Raw genomic sequence first — 19,912 nt, forward strand, 5'->3', positions numbered from 1 at the left:
GCATGTACAGATTCAGTATCAGCATCCAGAAAACTTATCGGGCCCTGGGGTTCAGAAACCTGGTCTAGATTTTGAATCTCTGTCAATAGGCCAGGCTCAAGTTTAGAATTGAGGAATCCTAGAACTCAGGTCCAGAATCCAATCCAAATTCACAGTCCAAGGGCAAAATACTGGTCATGAATCCAGGCACAGAACTCACGTCCACAGTCTAGGTTCAAAGTTTAGTTTCAGAAACTTCTGGTCCAGAGTCCAAGTCCAGACCCGTGTTTCGAATTCGGGTTCAGGTTCATAATCTAGGTTAATGTCTCTGTCAGTGGTCTGATCCAGAAACCTTGTTCGATAACCAGATCCAGTATTAAGGACCAAAATACAGATTTAGATATCGCATAATTATTATTGAGTTAGAGGACTTGCGAGTACATTGAGTAATACACTCAATCATTCACATCTTTATCCTCAAAACTTAATTTTTGTCTTTATTTTCTCTGTGAAACATTGTGAGTCGCAAATAAACTGTTTGATTTCAAATGTTTTCGTTTTTGTCTCTTACACAAAAAAAACCAAAAAACACCCTTTAAGGCAGAACCTTTCTCTATTATCCAACGGAAAGACAGACTGAAATTATGACTGATAAAATGAAAAAAAAAAACGAAGTCCAAAAACTGACGTCACCAGCTCTCAGAAAAGTTACAAAATCGGATCTTTCTGGGTAATCATTCTGCCAACTGAACTACTGTAGATGTGATTATACACAACTCAGAAGACTTCCCGGTAGAAAAAAACTTATTTGATCTGACTGTGCACGGCCGGTGTGGTTCACATTTTAGTCGATCCCGTTTGGTCCAATTTCGTATACAAAAACCCCTACCAGTCGATCTCTCTTTATTTCTGAGGTTGAGAGATATGTGATATTTCGTTGTATCTTTATTGACATCAATTTTGCTTATTCTATGTTTGATCGATACGGTCTTGAATTGAGAAATAATTTCTACCACGATAGCTGTAAAATAATGATTTGATAGTCGGAGAATTTTGATAATACTTGGTGCCCAGAAGTAGAACGAATAATATATTCAAATTGGGCATTCTGCCAGAAAAGTTTGGGAACCACTGATCTAAGCAATCTTACGAACATTGATTGATTTTCAAAACATGCTTAATGTTTTTTGGAATGACTGCTTTATTTGGCCTACCCGAGCGTTCCGTGTCACTTTTATCAGTACGAGCAACAGTACCGTTATTTACAACTTTTACCATCTTTCCGGACAAGCTTGGTTGAAAACAAATCCTTTTCTATAGATTCGATGAATAAACAATCCAATGCAATCGAAATACAGAATCGTGGTGAATATCTTTGCTTCGGCTCTAAGAAGCAACACGGCAATAGTATCTATCGAATCTCTTATAATCAGCCAAGGATTTTTTTTACTAAGTTTGATATATTTAAGAACATTTTTCTTTGAAAGAATTTTCATGTATTTTTCACAAGTTTACTTTCTTACGGTCTTAAAAACATTGGTTACTGATAGTTACGCCCTCAGAATGCATGCACCACCTGCAGCCTTTATTTTATTCTCTGCCTTCCGGGAGAAAAACTTGGCCTTAACTATGATGGGCTGGTTGGGAATATGCCCCGTTCCAAGCAATTTGAAGTAGCCCTGAAAAAATACAAGATTTGTGGTATTTTGACGAAAAGAAACATATATATTGTTTTTTTTTTTTGTAAATATATCAGTAATGTACGATCAACATTGTGATTTGCATGAAATAGTACACAGAATGCATTCTGACCGCCCGTACATGAGTAACATCATGTTATTAGTTTGTTTCTAAATATATGTTAAATACTTACAAATTTCACTAAGTCCACCACTGGTACTTTGGACTTCTCCTTCTTGCACTCAATGCGCTTGTCTTCGCCCACCAATGACCATAGTTTAGTCAGATTCAACGTTGGACAGTACTGATGGTTGCGGTTCAAATGGAAATTCCTCATACCAACTTTACCAAAGTAACCAGGGTGATACTTATCATAGTTTATCCGATGGTGGTGCATACCACCAGCGTTACCACGACCTCCGGGATGCTTACGATGCTTTCCTGAAATAGGTCTCAATAATACATAACCTGCAGGGAAAACACCAAATCGCAACATACCGATACGTCCATGGCCATGGCTGACGTGACCGCGTAGTTTCCTAGTCTTCTTCCTTTTACGTAGATTCTGAAACGGTTGAAAAAATTGTAGCGATTAGAACATCGAATCGAAGCAAGCTCTAGTTGTAAACAAATCAAATCGATATGTCAAACTCATTCTCCACCCAAATGATTTCTAGATCGAGATCCATTTCATTGAAATCATGCAATAAATCAGTACAAACCTAAAATCTGTAGTTGAGTAACGTAATTCAACACAATTACATCATTATTAGTATAATACTTACAACCATTTCGGCTGAAATAACGGAGGAACTAGACTGCTGCTACAAAATGCGTTCAACAGCAACCGAGATCACCGGAAAAAGAAGGTAGCAACGACTTTGACATTTTATTTCACTGTTTCCGGTGGTGAGTTTTCATGTGGGGACTGTTGCAGAGATGCCAGGTAAAAATTTTCAATAACTTCAGACAGGGTTGCAAAAGTCAGTATATCCGAAAAATTGTCTGCAGGCTTCAATTTTTCTATAACGTATAATACGCTAAACTGATTTGGCGAGCAAAAAAAAACGTCGCGATAATTCCAAAGTGTTTCAATTTTGACAAAAGACTGTGAAAAACTCGGCTTTCAAAAGTCTGCAACATACCATGACAATGACAAAGGTAGCATTTCCAGACAAATCTGCAGACCTGGCATCTCTGGACTGTTGTCAAATCCACACGCCGCTAGTAAATTACCCACACTCAAATAAAAATTCACGTTCGATTTACATGTACACGCAGTGAAAAAGAGCATGTTTAAAATAACAAAATTATTAGTAGAATTTTAAATTTTATTTATGATGGTTTCTAGCTAGAATATGATTGTTTTGAACTAATTTTTTACTTCAACATCAACAATTTCTCTGTTTGATTTGAACCAAAGTTTTTGTCTAGTCAAATGAACAAAGTATTTGTTCCGGCTGATTTTATTGTTGAATTAATCAAACTATTCAGTACATGTCAAACAAAGTTGAATTGATGTTATCGGCAATGTCTATGTTGATTCAATCCTGCTTTATATTTGTATCAAGAAAAAATTTGGGTCAATCAATGATCTTAATTGTGTAACGATAAAACTAAGTTTAGTATTAAAATGGATCATATTTGCTTGTGAGGAATTCTGGCAACCGTCAGAAGGCTTGCTGCATTCCGGCAGCTGTCAACATTTTCCACGCGAAATTAAGTCATTATCTCGCCACACGTGTCTTGTTTATTTAACTCTTCCTTCTTTTTTCTTTTTTTTATTCGACTTCATTTAATATTCGTCCATCCCACATGTCCATAAAAAACGAATCTTGAGACGAGGTAAATGAGATAAAGCAATGTTATTGGCAATAACGTTTTCCATAATTAATATATACATATATACATTCTGGCAGAATTCCGCAAAAAAGCCGTCAGGGGAGAAATCTGCCCGTTGCGCACAAGTGGGATTAAGTTTATTTCTTATAAACCGGAGCATTTTATTCTTAGCGTGAATAAACAGCAAAAATTGAAATGCTTCTTTCATTCCATAGGGGATTTAAAACAATCCAAGTGTATGTATTGATAATTTATAATATTCTTGAAATTGCATAACATCACATAACACATTTTTTTACAAAACAATTATTTAATGCAGAGATATTGACCGGACTGATGAAGCACCACAACAATGAAATGGTTTTAATGTGGTTTGTAAATAATTTTTAATTATCTGATAAGGAGCATAAATCGAAATAAAGTACACGCAGTGAAATGGAGCATGTTTAAAATAACAAAACAGTTAGTCGAATTTTTAATATGATTTATGTTCATTTCAAGTTAGAATATGATTGTTTTGAACCAATTTCTCCCTTAAATATAAAAAATGTTCACTGCTTGATTTGAATCTAAACTTTAGTTTAACCAAACGAAAAATTTATTTGTTCCCAATGAATTTTGTTGTTGAAATAAATTAACTATTTATTGCATGTCAACTAAAGTTGAATTGACGTTATCGAAATACCCGTGTTGACTCAATCCTGCTGTATCTTTATTTCAAGAAAAAAATAAGTTCAATTTATCTATGATCTTATTTGTGTACTGATATAACTAAGTGTACTGTTCAAATGAACCGTAATAGTTTTATTTCCAATAGACCAGAGCATTTTTTCCGCGAGAATAATCCAGGGCATTTTTTGATCTCCCGCGGATAAAGTTTTTTACAAGTTTTATAAAAAAAAGTTTATCTGCTTCTTTAATTAACTAAGGGATTTTCAATAATTCAAGCGTATGTATCGATAATTGGAAAGATTTTGAAAATTGCATAACATTACATAATACATTTTCTTTGCAAAAAATATTTCATGCAGGATCTCTATTTTGACTGATGGAGCACCGAATCGTTGGATGCTATAAAAATTAAAAAATCAGGGCTTGATAGTGGGGTATGTAAATAATTCGATCGTCTAGCGACAAAACGGCTCACAGTCTTGAAAAAATTCAAAATTTAAAAGAATTGTATATTAGGAAATTGAAAACAAACAAAAGTAATATCAAAAATTACTTCGTTAGATTAGTATGAAAGAAATTATTTTATTCCTGAAATCAAACAAAAATGTATGGTTTCAACACTCAAAAGCGTTAGTTGAAATAACTAATTTCAAGGAAATTTATTCCAACTAAAAGGTTTTGTGAATTTAAAGCGTTACAATTATTGACTTTAACTAGAGTTCGTTTCATTTAAAACTATATTTTAAATTGAATTTACTGTGAAATTGTTTGTCAAGAGATTGACAGGAACGCGCAAGTAAAATATTTGTTATTTTTATCAAACTGTTTATTGAAACAAACTAATGTACCAAGAAATATAAACGATCATGTTTTGTAGTTTAAATTAGCAATATTGACAATATCAAACCAGATTTTCTCTTGTCACTATTTCAACAAAAATATTCGTTGGGTGAAACCCAAATTTGGTTATTTTTACAATTTTTTTCTCTGCGTGTAGTATCAAAAATTACCTTGCAAATTAATCTAAAAAATCGTTTCATTCTTAAAAACTATCAAAAATATGTGATTCGAACAAACAAAAGCGTTAGTTGAAATAGCTAAATAAAAACTCATTTATTTCACTTAGGCTAGAGCTCGTTCATTTAAAACTAATTTTTCAAATTGAATTGTAAATTACAATTGTTTGACAAGAAATTGACAGGAACGCACAAGTAAAATATGAGAAAAATACTCATCATGTTTTGTAGTTTCACGTTAGCAATATTTGCAATATCAACCCAGACTTTCTTTTGTCACTATTTCAATAAAGAAATTCGTTGTGGAAAGCACAAATTTGATCATTTTTACAACATTTTTTTCTGCGTGTAACAGACAAAACACTCGCATTGGATTCTTGAATCATTTTAACAGTCATTTCGAATATTCCTTTAGTTGGAACAGTACTCGCATATGTCTTGATGGCGCCACGTTATCCTATCAAAAACATTCAGTCTATTTTGACTGTGTATTGATAAAAATTTGCACGATCGATTCATATATAAACAGCACTTCAATTTAACCCCTTAATAGTATGTTCACATTAGCGCTGATATCACTTGATATATTGGGATGATATGCATATCACGTGGAAGTGTTCACATATGAATGAAATGATATCGTTTGACAATCAAGTTGTCATCTTGAATGCACTCATTGGATATAAGGTCAATAATATTACCTTTCTCTACTAAAATTAAATCCATAATTGAAATCTTGCATTTAATGGTCTACGAACGCCAGTATTCGTTGAAGAATTCGAAATTATAATGATTGTTTATTGTCACTCTCAAAGTGACATTCATAAATGAGTGCGTTCAATGCCATTATCCGTGTTGCTAGTTGCGATTTTAGACAACTCGACATGATATCGTACATGATATCTCGGATATCATGCCAAACTGATGATACGCGTTGACATCAAATTGCATGGGATATCAAGTGAGCTGTACAATGTTGAGGGGAAATATGAGTTTGAAACGTACCTTATCGATGAGGGAAGGATTAGTTTGAAACGTACCTTATCGCATCAGGAGTTGAGCAGCTGGATGAACGTCACCACCTTTAACTAGAGCAACTAGAGCAGAAATGACTCGGAACCAATGGATTGAATCACAGCAGCATACGGTAAACAAAATCGCAGAAAGGAACAATTGTAACAAGCGATGTTCCTTCTGTAATAAAGCATACCATCCAAGGGGAGAGTCGCTTAACACAAACTATATTGTGCCTCTAAAAAAACACGTGATATACTGTGAGTCTAAGTGTGCCACGCTGTTCCCCATGAAACAGCTACTTGTCAAAACTGAGCCCTTTGTGTGCCGCAACTGTGCAACTGTATGAAAACGAAAGTGCCAATATTGATAAATGCTCCAACGCATTGTGTTAATGTGTGATTGGCACATTGTTCTAAGCGTCCTCCCCTTGATACCATCGGGATCTGTCGGAGTGCCCAGCACGAGGAGCAACATGTCACTTTTGTGGTTTAAAAAATCACTATGAGATTGCGTGTAAAAAGAAAAAGGAATAATGTAAACCATCAGAATCTGCAATGACCACCGAAGCCAAGCAGCAAAAGAAAAAAACTCTACAACGTCGAAGAACAACGAAGTGAGCATCGCGAGCAGGAAAGTGACGAGGAATCCATTTCACTGTGGCAGTATTTGTACGGAGTAAACCAAAGTGACGAAACACTACTAAAGGCGAACATTATTTTTTTCGATGTCAATAACCAACGCAAGCCAAAACGATGTTTATTAGATACTGGAGCGTCCTGTAACATGGTCGGTAAACGGAACGCCATGGAAATGCTGGCAACCAGGAAATCACAGCTAGACAATAATAAAGCAACATTGAAAGTGATCGGCGGAGGGAAATACGAATCGCTAGGTAGAACTGTTATTGATTGTGAACCGATGGTATTCGATACAAAGCAGTTTTCCACGTCGTGAATTTCGAATAAGAAACCGATTCTATCGATGAAATCATATCTTCACTTGAAGCTGATCCAATTGTGCTCATCGATAGTGGAAGATCATAAACTAACAGCTCAACGAAACCTAAAGCAACATCCAAACGTTTTCTCAGGATTAGGCCAACTGGATGGTAAAGTGCGTTGCACCGGTGGTCCTCGACGCATAGCCGTGAACCTTAAGGAGGAGCTTCGCCAAGTGTTGGCGGAGATGGAACAAGAAGGCATCATGGCGGAAGAGAATCAGCATACAGATTGGGAGAGCAATTTGATTTTAGTTAAACAGAATAACAAACTGCGGGTATGTATCGGTCCAATTTTACTAAACAAGGCGCTCAAAAGCCCGCACTATCAGATGCCGACTTTAAATGTCGGGTTTTTGGCAGGTGTCTCTTGACGAAGAAAGTGCGAGGTTAACTACTTGTTGGACACCAGGGTTCTTCCGGAAATTTTCGAATCGGGTGTAGTGATTTGCAACGATTTTTTCGTTTATTCAATAGTACAAATAGATATCAGCAATAAAAGTAAAAGCATGGTAGAAGAACATTGATTTCGAAGAGATTACTACTACTTTTTGCCTTTCTCATATATAAAGGCTATACAATCACTGTGAAAATCGACTTTTGAACCAACGCCCGGAGGGCCGAATGTCATATACCATTCGACCCAGCTCGACGAACTGAGCAAACGTCTGTGTGTGTATGTGTGTATATATGTATGTATGTATGTATGTGTGTATGTAAAAAAAATGTCACTCGATTTTTTCAGAGATGGGTGAACGATTTTCACAAACTCAGATTCAAATCAAAGGTCTTAAGGTTCCATAGATCGCTATTGAATTTCATCCCGATCCGACTTCCGGTTCTGGAATTACAGGGTGCTATGCATAAAAAATTTAAAAAATATCACTCACTTTTCTCAGAGATTGCGTGATCGATTTTCACAAGCTTAGATTTAAACAAAAGGTCTTATGGTCCCATAGATCGCTATTGAATTTTATCTCGATCCGTCTTCCGGTTCTGGAATTACAAGGAAAAATGTAAAAATATATGTGAAAATGGGAACTCAATTTTCTCGAAAATTTCTTAACCGATTTTTACAAACTAAGATGCAAATGAAAGATTTTGAAATTCTTTGAAAAGTCCGCACCCGACTAGTAAACAGTAAACATTTTGAATAGCGTGCAGGGTTGCCACATTTAAATCTATATTTATATCTATTTTCTATTTTCAAATTGAAAAGGTGATGGTAATTTAAACCAATGAAAGTTTTTGATTTTATTCAAGTTTGAAAAAAAATCTTGACAGGATCTTCTAGTGATTTGCAATGACTGAGCAGAAACATATATTGGAGAAGCCAAATGAATGAAAAACTAACAGAAAAGATGATTTATTGGAAAAAGATTTGCTCAGAGACATGACTCGAACCTGAGTTCTTATGCATTCCGTGCATACGTGCTACCATTTCGCCACTCTGAATCTTGTTTTAGTCACTCTAAAACGCCAGTCAGACATAGTAGAACGTACATCGAACATGGTCTACATCCTGGCCGTCACCAGACCGATATCTTACATCCAAACATCTTCTCTGTCCATCAAACACTAGTCTTCTCGCTTTATACCTATTTCTCCAATCAAGCATTGAGTAGGAGAGTGTATTTATAATCGCTTGTAACCTTCTTTAATAGTGCCAGTCGCTGGCTGGACATTTATTTTGGATACTTTATTTGTTATTTCCAGCCATTTGAAAAATGGGTTTTAAAGAGTATAATGCTCCCACAATAAATTAAGATCAACATTACCACCTGAAAGTTAAAACTTTTTCTTCCACTTGTACCATGATTTTTCAAATGAATTTTCCCGTTTTTATAAAAAATCATTAAAAAGGAGAAATAATTACAAATTTTCCTAACGATTTGAGAGCTCTTACTGAAATTATCATCGCTAAACAAGCAGCGTCAATATGCCAATTGCTGATTCGCGAAACTAATAAATGTTCAAGTGACGAACACAGCGAATTTACCGCCCAAAATTAAACTATGTAAACCGATCGAAGCGCCATTTGCATCTCATTGTCGGTGTTATCAGATTTATATCAAACCCTGTCAGCTTGGAGTAAAATCAATCTTCAGTTCAGCAACGCCATAGCACGGCATCATATTAAACATATCATGTCAATCGTATGGGTTTCATTTTTTATGTCATCTCGCGTTGCTTACAGCAATGCAGATAGGAGAACCAGGATACTGGTGAAATCGTTCCTTAGACATATTTCACATTTGAAGACAAATACGAGAGAAGGTTCTAAGTGCAAATGAGAGTTTCTCTCTGTTTACTTTCTCTTTCGATTACTACGGCTCCATTAGCAATCCTCTCATCTAACACTTCACATAGGACAATAGCAAAAACCATCAACTTTCGATACAAACGGTAGAATTTGTTGGAAATTACTGGAATTCACCGTAAGAGTTGAAAGAGAAAAGATACCAGGAGAAACTGTCATTTGCACTTGGGACCTATTCTAATGTTCATCGAGATTTATCTTATTTGCAATGACTTATATTTTTCCTTACTAAAAATCGGGCTAGACTAAAAGGTAGAAGATATGAAAATACTGGTATACTGAGAGAATCATAGCTCATGTTTGGTAGCGCAAAAGCAATGTTATTGCCCTTCATTCAAATTTCTAATTAAAAAAAAGCAAAACCAAAGGCGCTAAAAATGAAGAACCGATTCAAAACGGATCTGTTAGTCTTGTATGGCAAAAATTCGCAGAAACAGAACCGTTAATAGCGGCCCTTACACGATCATTAAAAGTGTCATTACTAAGTAATGACACTTCTGCTCAAACGCTCGTCATTACTGCATTACTGTACATCATTACTTTTTAGCATTACACGTTCATTATTAATGATGAGTATTTGTAACTACTCCAGCAATAGCAATAGCAATATTTTTATTTTCGTTTGGCTGAAAATAAATTTGATTTGCCATTGAAACGTTAAGGTTAATGAAATATTAACAAATTAAATCTACACTTAGTCTTTTTTTCGCGTATAGTTCTAAAGATATTCAGCACTTCCACGAAAAAAAAATAAGAAGAAGAAATAATGTTGGTAATAGCGGCCCTTACACGATCATTAAAAGTGTCATTACTAAGTAATGACACTTCTGCTCAAACGCTCGTCATTACTGCATTACTGTACATCATTACTTTTTAGCATTACACGTTCATTATTAATGATGAGTATTTGTAACTACTCCAGCAATAGCAATAGCAATATTTTTATTTTCGTTTGGCTGAAAATAAATTTGATTTACCATTGAAACGTTAAGTTTAATGAAATATTAACAATATAAATCTACACTTTGTTATTTTTTCGCGTATAGTTCTGAAGATGATCAGCACTTCCACAAAAAAAATAAGAAGAAGAAATAATGTTGGTAATGATGGAAAATCCGGAATTCCATCATTACTCGTGTCATTACTGAACTCGTAGACCTTACACGATCATTAAAAGTGCCATTACTTTTTAGTAATGACACTTTTAATGATCGTGTAAGGGCCGCTAATGATGGAAAATCCAGAATTCCATCATTACTTGTGTCATTACTGAACTCGTAGACCTTACACGATCATTATAAGTGCCATTACTTTTTAGTAATGACACTTTTAATGATCGTGTAAGGGCCGCTAATAATCGATAGACGAAATTCTTTGCCGGAATTCTTCCAGCACTCCGACAAAATCTTCTGGCAGACCATGCCAGGCCTCTGGGGAGAAATCTGCCAGTCACGTGCAAGCGGGATCATTTGAAATTGAGTAACTGTAGTATTAAAATTCTGAGTAACGTTCTATAAGCGTGTAGCAATCTGTTTCCACAGCAGAGCTGCCAACTGTTTTTTTTTTTCAAAATCGGTATTTAGCGGGAAAAATGTATCTGTACAATATCTACCTGCACTCAGGCAAAAAATATATGAAATTTCATAATGATGGTTTTTAGCCAAAAGAATATCGTAAGCGAATCATAGGACCGACTTATGAAATTGCGAAAATTAGAATTCCAATAAAACGCCTTATGAAATTCATACAACATTTTTAGGAACATTGTGCGAAATTTCTATGACAAACATAACTTCTCTCATATATTGTGGAGTTCATGAACTGTACGTATGAAAACTATAATAGTAATAGATGAGATGTATATTGCAAAGGTATATTTTTCATATTAATCTTATGAAATTATAATTTTTGATGCATCATAAGATTTGCCTTATGATTTTCACTATTCAATTTGCTTGAGTGTGGTTTACCCCTAAGGGTATTTATCTGAATGAAAATTGAAATATCACTTTTTTGAGAGAGTATATCTGTGTTCCTGTATCGAGTCAAAAAATCGGTATAAATACCGATAAATCGGTATAGTTGGCAGCGCTGTTACACAGTGCACTCAGAGTTACTATTTTATTTTTACGAAAATCTGTCTCTGACTAAAAAATTTATCTGGATTTGTCTGTGTCTCACTATGTACAAGGAAATTTTACCCGGGCTTCATTTTCCGTGAGCAAAAAAAAAAGGGTCACCACATATCGTGTAGAGGCCAGAAGCGTAAACATCTGGTAAGATCCGATATAATCTGGTAAAATTTGTAAAACCTGGTAAAATTTGTAAAATCTGGTAAAATTTGAAAACTCTGGCAAAAGATCTGCATGGTTAGAGCGAGAAAAATTTGGCGTTTGCCAGCAGAGTTGCCAGGTTTTTTTCAAAAATCTGTCGAAACTCAAAAATTCCCACTTGTAAGCGGCGGGCAGATTTCCTTCCAGACGGCTGGCTGTGTCTGCCAGCAATGCAACAACCGTTTCCGGCAGAGAATTTCGCCTAGCGGTTATTAACGGTTATTTTCTGTCGTATTCTTGCCATACAAGATTGGCAGAACCGTTTTGAATCGGTTCTACATTTTAAGCGTCTTGGTTTTATTTTCTCAATAAAAGATTTATATGAAAGGCAATGAGTTATTGCTTTTCATATATGCTAATAATAGAAAATGTTATTGTCAATAACATTACTTTCTCACTACCAAACATACGCATAATTCAATCTCATTTACCTCGTCTCAAGATTCGTTTTTTGTGCTTACATGCGGGATTGACGAATATCAAATGAAGTGGAATAAAAAAAAGAAATAAGAAAGAGGAGGGAAATAAACAAGACACGTACGGCGAGATAATGACGCGATTTCGCCTGGACAATTTTGACAGCAGCCGGAATGCAGCCAGTCTTCTGATAGTTGCTAGAATTCCTCACAAGCGGGTTTATCTGGATTTGTCTGTGTCTACTATATACAAAAGGGTTTCATTTTTCGGTGAACAAAAAAAAACAAAAGGTCCCCTCCCTTTCGTACAGAGGCCAAAACCGTGAAGATCTAGCGAGATCTGACAGGAATATTTGAAAAATTTGGGAAAATTGGAAAATCTGGCAAAAGATCGGGTTAGTTTGACTGTCTGGGGAATGCGAAAAAAAATCTGGCATTTGCCAGACAAATCTGGCAATCTGGCAACGCTGTTTGCCAGATAAATCTGACAACCTGGCAACGCTGAGTGCACTTTTGAAACCGTTGACTGTTTCAATCGTTATATATATTTATATTTGAGGTATATAGTTTGGTTTAAAAAAATATTACTAACTCTCATATCTAGTTCATAAAGTAAGTTATAAACGGGAGAAGCAATGGAGCCATCAATAGACCATTTAAATCGAAAGATGTTAAAGCCGTTGATGCCGGAAAATATGAGAACTGAACTGATTGCCGCTCTTAAAAGTCAAAATATTCAACCCAGCAGAACTAAATGTGTTAGAAGTACAGATTTTATTTAATGTTTTCAAAATTTAAGCTAATATTTATTATTTATTTGTTCAGATATAAAAAAGTTCACCTTTACATCACCTTCGACAAGCCTAGGTGAACAGAGTGCCGTAAACGAGGAAGATAAACGATTTCAGCTTCGCTCGCAAGCAATACGAGAAATCAGAACTTCTGAATTATCTTATATGAAACAATTGAACTTGCTTATTAATTATTTCGTGAATCCATTAAAAATAAACGGGCTTATCCAAGATCGTGAGCATAGTCAAATTTTCGGCCAATTGGAAACAATTCATAATTTGAGCCAGGAGTTGCTGACAAAATTGGGAGATGATCTTGATATGGTCGTACAAGCATTTATGAATCTAGGTCCATTTTTTAAATTATATTCGGTGTATGCGTTCGATTACCGTAATTCCCTATGTGCTTTGCAAAGTTTGATGCAGAGAAACCCCGCAATTAAGAAATTTATTGTAAACACCGAATCTCGCCCGGAAGTTCAAACAAAACTAATTTCACTACTAATTACTCCGATTCAAAGGATTCCTCGGTATAAGTTACTATTACAGCAGGTTCTGTTATATACGAGTCCATCAGATATGGTATATAAGCAACTTCAGGATTGTGTCCGCTTAGTAGAGCAGTCTGTGTCCCATATTAATTCGGTTGTTGAGGACTTTGAAAATACGCAGCGTTTAATTACTATTCAAAATGCATTAACAAACAAATCTTTGAGAATTGTTAAACCCGCTAGGAAAGTTCTCAGGGAAGGTGTCCTTCAAAAACTAAAAACCGATGGTTCAACATCGCAAAAATATTGCATTCTTATGTCTGACCAATTTGCTTATTGTCGGATGCTTAAAGATCGAGACCACCTTTTTACTGATAATGGACTCGAATGTTGTTGCATCTTCCCGCTCAAAAAATGCAAAGTTGTAGAAATGTTCAGAGGAAGCTTCAAAATTACTTGCAGTGGTGATGGAATTATATTCACGGCAAATACTCAAGAGGATAGCCATAGTTGGTTCCAAGCCATTCGAGATGCCGTGGAATTGCATGTTCAATGTAGAAAAACGTTGCGGAAACTTTCTAGTAATCGAAAGCCCATGCGGTACGTAAACAATTTTTTTTATTGATTTGTAATATTACTTATGCTTTATAGTAAGAAGCACATTCAACGACTTGAACCTGAAGATGACTATTTGTGGCTACTTCGACGAAAAACAGCTAGCCCGACTAGTCCTGTGAAGACGCGCAGAATTGGATTGTGTTCGTTTCGTCATCTGGATTGTCTGAAAGCAAACCGTTCATTCCAGGATAATGCGATTGTTACTGACACTATGCAAACGCGTTCAAGAGTCAATTTTGAGGCCACACATGACGAAAACTCGATTTGCCAAGATACTGAAAAAATCTCGGAAGAACTGAATGATTCTCAACGAATAAGATCTAGTAGAAAGCATGTACACTTTAAACTACCTGCATCTTATTACAGGCGATAAGCAAACAAAGACCGACGATAGTCTAAGCTGCTAATTTGATTTTAACGTACTGATTTTTATCTAACTTTATCTATTTGTCTTCTTAGTAACGTAATAATTGAAACCTTAAATGAAATGTTTATGAATGGATAAAAGAACACCGTTCTATTCGTCGTGACTGAAAAGTAATTCAATAGAAATTTTAATAAATTTCAGGTATTCAACAATTTTGAATCGATGTTTGTCTTCCCATAAAAATTCCTCCTATTGGTTGGTGGGCTTGACGGTATTGCAAACATCATCACATACAATTAATTAGCGTTACAACCTAATAAAGATATGCGTTACAGCTTTTAGCTTCATAATTGAATTAAATGAATAAGATATAGAACAACTTGAATAAGATGTTGATTGCATTACCCTCCAACATCCAGGGTTGGAGAGGCCGGTAGGGCTTAATTGAGCTCTTTTTTATGTTATACTGGTAATAAAATACTTCACACTGGTAATAAGGGCCGGCAGTCTGCTACCCGCCCTTATTACCAGTGTGAAGTGGAAATTAAGTAGAGTGAACGTATCCGAATTGGGTTTCACACGATGACAACAAATGAACGGCAAATCGAGTCCATCTTTGACGTTTATTGGTGGTTTGTGTACCATGGAATACTGTGGAATGAGATGGAATATTGTAAAATAGGAAAAAATAATAATGACTGAGCCAATGAGCAAACCACTGATAGCTGTCAAACGATGTTCATCCGGTTTATATTGTGAGGATGTGTCGTTTGGAACCTGATGGGTGAGATGATGTGTGAGTGAAATGTAAAAGTAACTGCATGCAAGAACGGTAATAAAGGCCACCGTTACAACTCAGGACTAACGATCGACCAATAGAAGTAATAGAAATTGAGTAACAGTAAATCCATTCATCTTAAATACATTAGTCATTTCATATACGAAAACCATTAGTTAGAGTGAGATCTGATATCTCTGTTTGATAGATTAACTTCAAGAGTAACATGAAACTTGTAACATTTTGCGTCGCTAAAACAGCAGTATTGAACCACAAATTTATTGAAAGTCGAGTAATCAGTGAAACAACATGACTCAACTAATGAGATGACTATTGGCACACTAGTTTTAGTTAGAATCTATTAGAATAGAAATGGTAACTCAATATTATGACGCTTGCTTGTGGAATACATGTGGGTATTGTGTGGGTACAACCGAATTCATAATAATCAATGCATAGCATTCCATGACCAATTAGGGTGGGTATGACTGCAACAGGTCAATCGAATTATAAAAGAACAGCTTCTCACATTTCATCACGAACAACCATACAGGTAAGAAGTGCACCGTTCTGGGTGATTCCGTTTCCGATTAATAGTTGTAAAATTCACAGGTATGTATGCATGTGTATATGTGTGGGTGCCTGTATGTATGTATGAATGTGTTTTTGTGTGTACAATATACATTATACCGTGCCCTTGGGTGCGTCCTCACTTTTTATCCGTCATGTCCTCACTTTTTATCCGTCAGACCATGATGAACGGCATTACAAAGGTGTCATTAAAAAAAACCTTTTTTTTGGAAATGGATGAGGAATGAGGAATAAGATTTTAAATATGAAAAAAATACACAAAAACAATATGAAAATATTATGGATGTGAAGCTGAAAAATTATAAAATAAATTTATCAACACTATCTAAGACACGAAATGGAATATTGGTAAGAACAAAAACACCACTGCATACAACTAACTTTTACATTCAAGGAAACAAAATAACATGTCAGCAAAAGTACGGAGTGGAAAACAGTAGAATGACAACAAAAGACACTTACGAAACACAGTTGAACAGAACCACTGGATGTTTGTCTTTCTATAAAAATAGATCTAGCGATGTTTTACTATTAATAAAAAAATTCTTAGCCTTTATTTACACTATTTTTACTCTGTAGTAACCACAGTAGCGTCTCGTGATGAAATTTGCGGATTGTGCACTAATTATGCGGTATGAAATCAGTTGTAACAGTTCGTTGTTGTTCGTTCGCTTGTGTTTTTCAATGCAATGAAATGATGATAAACTTTTGAATGGAAAGTTTTTATTAAACTTATTTCGTATTATCGATACAATTGAAAAATTCGGCGTTCTGTACGTTGAACAAATCTGTCAATAACTTCATCAATAAAACCGCTTCGACGTTGCAACTAAAACAGCGGCCCTTATTACCGGTATCACTACACGATTAAAACCAAATGAAGTGATTGTGACCGTTATTATAGGTATCATTTCACGGTGGAAATCAAGTGAAATTATTGGGATTCGATATCCGGAACGAGAAAGAAAAACTTGTAGAACTTGACTAAGGTTTATTAAATAACATCTGGTTCATACGGCTTACAAGTTTGGAATGAATATTAAATTTTCCTAACAACTAGGTCGTTGCTATTAGAAACTATTGTTGCCAATAGAGATCAGAATAGCCGATTGCTACTTCAATAACACCCCCTCTCAATCTGATATTCCAAGACGTTCTGCCAGTTTTTGCAAGCGACATATCTCCATTGGTTTGGTGAAAAGATCAGCCAGCTGTTCCTCAGTCTTCACGTACTCAATTTTCACCTTTCCACTTGAAACATGTTCTCGAACAAAATGATGCTTCACATCGATGTGCTTTGACCGTTTGGATTCGCAATTTTTGGCCATTCCAATACAACCCTGATTATCTTCGTAGATAGTAACTGGGTTACTGGAGCTCAGGTTTAAATCATCAAGGATTCCAGACAGCCAAATGGTTTCTGAAACGGCTGAGCTAAGAGCAATGTATTCAGCCTCACTAGACGATGTCGCAACTGTACTTTGTTTCTTGCTCGACCAGCTGACAAGATTGCCGAATACGAAGAATACGTATCCACTTACAGACTTGCGATCCTCTGTATCAGATGCCCAATCTGCATCAACATAACCTATCAATGGTTCTGCTGAAACATTTCTCTTGTATTCTAAGTATTTCGATCTTGTGCCCTTGATATAACGAACCACACGCTTTAGGCATTGCCAGTGTTGAGTTGTTGGATTTTGTTGAAAACGTCCTAGAAATCCAATCGGGTAACATATATCCGGTCTAGTAGACAGCATCAAGTACATCAAACACCCAAGAAGTTCTCTGAATGGATCAGTTGTTGGTTCTCCTTCTTTTGTAAGCTGTATTCCTTTTTCCATTGGGCACTTTACTGGATTACAATCTACCATCTCGAAGCGCTTCAGAATTTTATCTATATTCGCCGTCTGCGATAGCCGCATGTATCCTTGTTTAGTGTTGTAATCTACATCAATACCCAAGAAATGGGCAACTGCTCCACAGTCTGACATCGCGAAAATAGTCGTCAACTTTTGTTTTAGTTCCAGGATGCTTTTCAATTTCCTTCCGCATATCAATAGATCGTCCACATATAGGACTAAGTATATTTCATCTCCAGACTGTAGTCGTGTGTAAAGACAATAATCATGTCTGGAACGTTTGAAACCCAAATTCAATAGTTTCTCATTTAGCTTTTCATTCCAGCATCTTGGTGACTGTTTCAATCCATAGAGTGATTTCAGTAGTTTACATACAGTATTCGGTGGTGCTTGAACTCCATCAGGTACCTCCATGTAAATTTGTTGTTTAAGTTCACCGTACAGGAACGCTGTCTTCACATCCATATTGTGAAACAGAAAACTTTGGTGAACACCTACAGCGAGAATAATCCTTATTGTGGCTAGCTTTGCCACTGGAGCAAATGTTTCTTCATAGTCCAGACCGGCTTTTTGGAGGAACCCTTTTGCCACTAATCGCGCCTTATATCTCATCGTCTTTCTATTGCCACCATCCTTTATTTGGAATACCCACTTGGCCTTGAGGGGTTTGACATCATTTGGACACTTTACGAAGCACCAAACATTATTAGATCTTATCGATTCTAGTTCTTCTTGTACTGCACTCAGCCAATTCTGTTGGTCTTCACGTCTTAAAATGTCGTGATAGTTCATCGGGACATCTGAGAAAGTAGAGAGCCCAGTAGTTGCTCCATAATTTACAAAATAATCGAACAACTTACCGGGAAGTCTGCGCTCCCGTTCGCTACGCCTAGACAAAGACTCATCAGAGTTCATTTGTCCTTCCATTTGCAAAGGGAGCGCATCTGCTGCCTCCACAAACGGATTTCCGTGGTTTTCATTATCAGCTTCTGTTAAAGTAACATCTTCATCCACCATTATACTATTGTCAGAATCGTTTCCGAGAAAAACAGGACCAATTTCTGTCTTATTTTCCCCCTCTTGCTCGAACGGAAAATCTACGTACGTAACGTCTTTCAGTAATCTTTTTTGAGCATACGGGAATGAGCATTCATCAAATTTTACGTCTCGAGCAATTGTTACTTTATGCGTTTGAAGATCCCAAAGTCGGTAACCATTCGGTGCGTAGCCGACCATGACCATCTCACGGCTTTTTGGATCTAGCTTTTTCCGTCGTTGATTCGGTATCCATTCAAAACATCTACAACCGAACACTCGTAGTTTATCTAGATCGGGCTTGCTTCCATACCATTTCTCTGCAGGCGTCTCACCATCAGATAACGTAACTGTGGGGCTTCGGTTCAGCACATAAACACATGCCAAAGCTGCTTCACACCAGAGATTCTTCGGTACGTTAGAGTCAATCAGCATAGCTCGAATTCTTTCTTGCAGAGTTCTGTTGAATCTTTCTGCAACACCGTTTTGTTGCGGAGTATATGCAACAGTCACTTCTAATTGGATCCCTTTCTTCTTATAAAACTCTTTTTGTGCGTTTGAACAGTATTCTGTTCCTTGATCAACAGTTACCTTGGAAATTGACAAGCCGAAGGCTGCCGATACTGACGCATCATATTCACAGAACTTCTCGAAAACTTCAGATTTATTTTTCAGTAAATAAATCATGGCAAAATGGCTGTAGTCATCTATAAACGAAACTATGTATTTTGAACCATTCCAGGCAGGAGGATGTATTGGCCCACATACATCAGAATGAACACGTTCCAGAAGTCGACTAGCACGATGACGCGTTCCTTTGAACGGCTCACGGCACTGTTTTCCTTGAACGCAAGGTTCACAAAAACCAATTACAGACGATTTCTTGATACCCGCTATCATTCCTTCACGAATCATAATGTCCATACCATGTTGGCTAATATGTCCCAACCTTTTGTGCCATAATTTTACAGATTTCTTCTCACAACTGTTGGCACAAGCTTTGTCCAACGTTAGTTCGATTTCATATAAACTGCCAATCATTTTTCCGGTTGCAATAACATTTTTATCTCTCTTCAAGACTACCGAATTTCCAGAAAAAATAACATT

The 19,912-nt window shown here is 36.2% G+C and overlaps 2 protein-coding genes across 3 annotated transcripts; one reads left to right on the forward strand and one right to left on the reverse strand.

Annotated features, from left to right (window-relative positions):
• Nucleotides 1-1,452: 1,452 nt before the first annotated feature.
• Nucleotides 1,453-2,599, reverse strand: LOC131439606 (large ribosomal subunit protein uL15-like). The gene is made up of 4 exons (XM_058610845.1): nt 2,445-2,599; nt 2,158-2,224; nt 1,853-2,100; nt 1,453-1,658 (listed from the first exon to the last, which is right to left on the reverse strand). The coding sequence occupies exons 1-4, from the start codon at nt 2,448-2,450 to the stop codon at nt 1,530-1,532; spliced, it is 450 nt and encodes a 149-aa protein (XP_058466828.1). The 5' UTR covers nt 2,451-2,599; the 3' UTR covers nt 1,453-1,529.
• Nucleotides 2,600-12,770: 10,171 nt separating this feature from the next.
• Nucleotides 12,771-14,758, forward strand: LOC131438806 (putative protein tag-52). Of its 2 annotated transcripts, none has more exons than XM_058609099.1 (3): nt 12,771-13,037; nt 13,098-14,154; nt 14,206-14,758. In XM_058609099.1, exons 1-3 carry the CDS (start codon nt 12,908-12,910, stop codon nt 14,543-14,545), a joined length of 1,527 nt encoding a protein of 508 aa, XP_058465082.1. In that variant the 5' UTR covers nt 12,771-12,907; the 3' UTR covers nt 14,546-14,758. The 2 variants fall into 2 exon arrangements, with proteins under 2 accessions (XP_058465082.1, XP_058465083.1); XM_058609100.1 differs by having other exon boundaries at nt 12,903-13,030.
• The last annotated feature ends 5,154 nt before the right edge of the window (nt 14,759-19,912 follow it).

This window comes from Malaya genurostris, chromosome 3 (assembly GCF_030247185.1).
Source record: "Malaya genurostris strain Urasoe2022 chromosome 3, Malgen_1.1, whole genome shotgun sequence".
Lineage (NCBI taxonomy): Eukaryota > Metazoa > Arthropoda > Insecta > Diptera > Culicidae > Malaya > Malaya genurostris.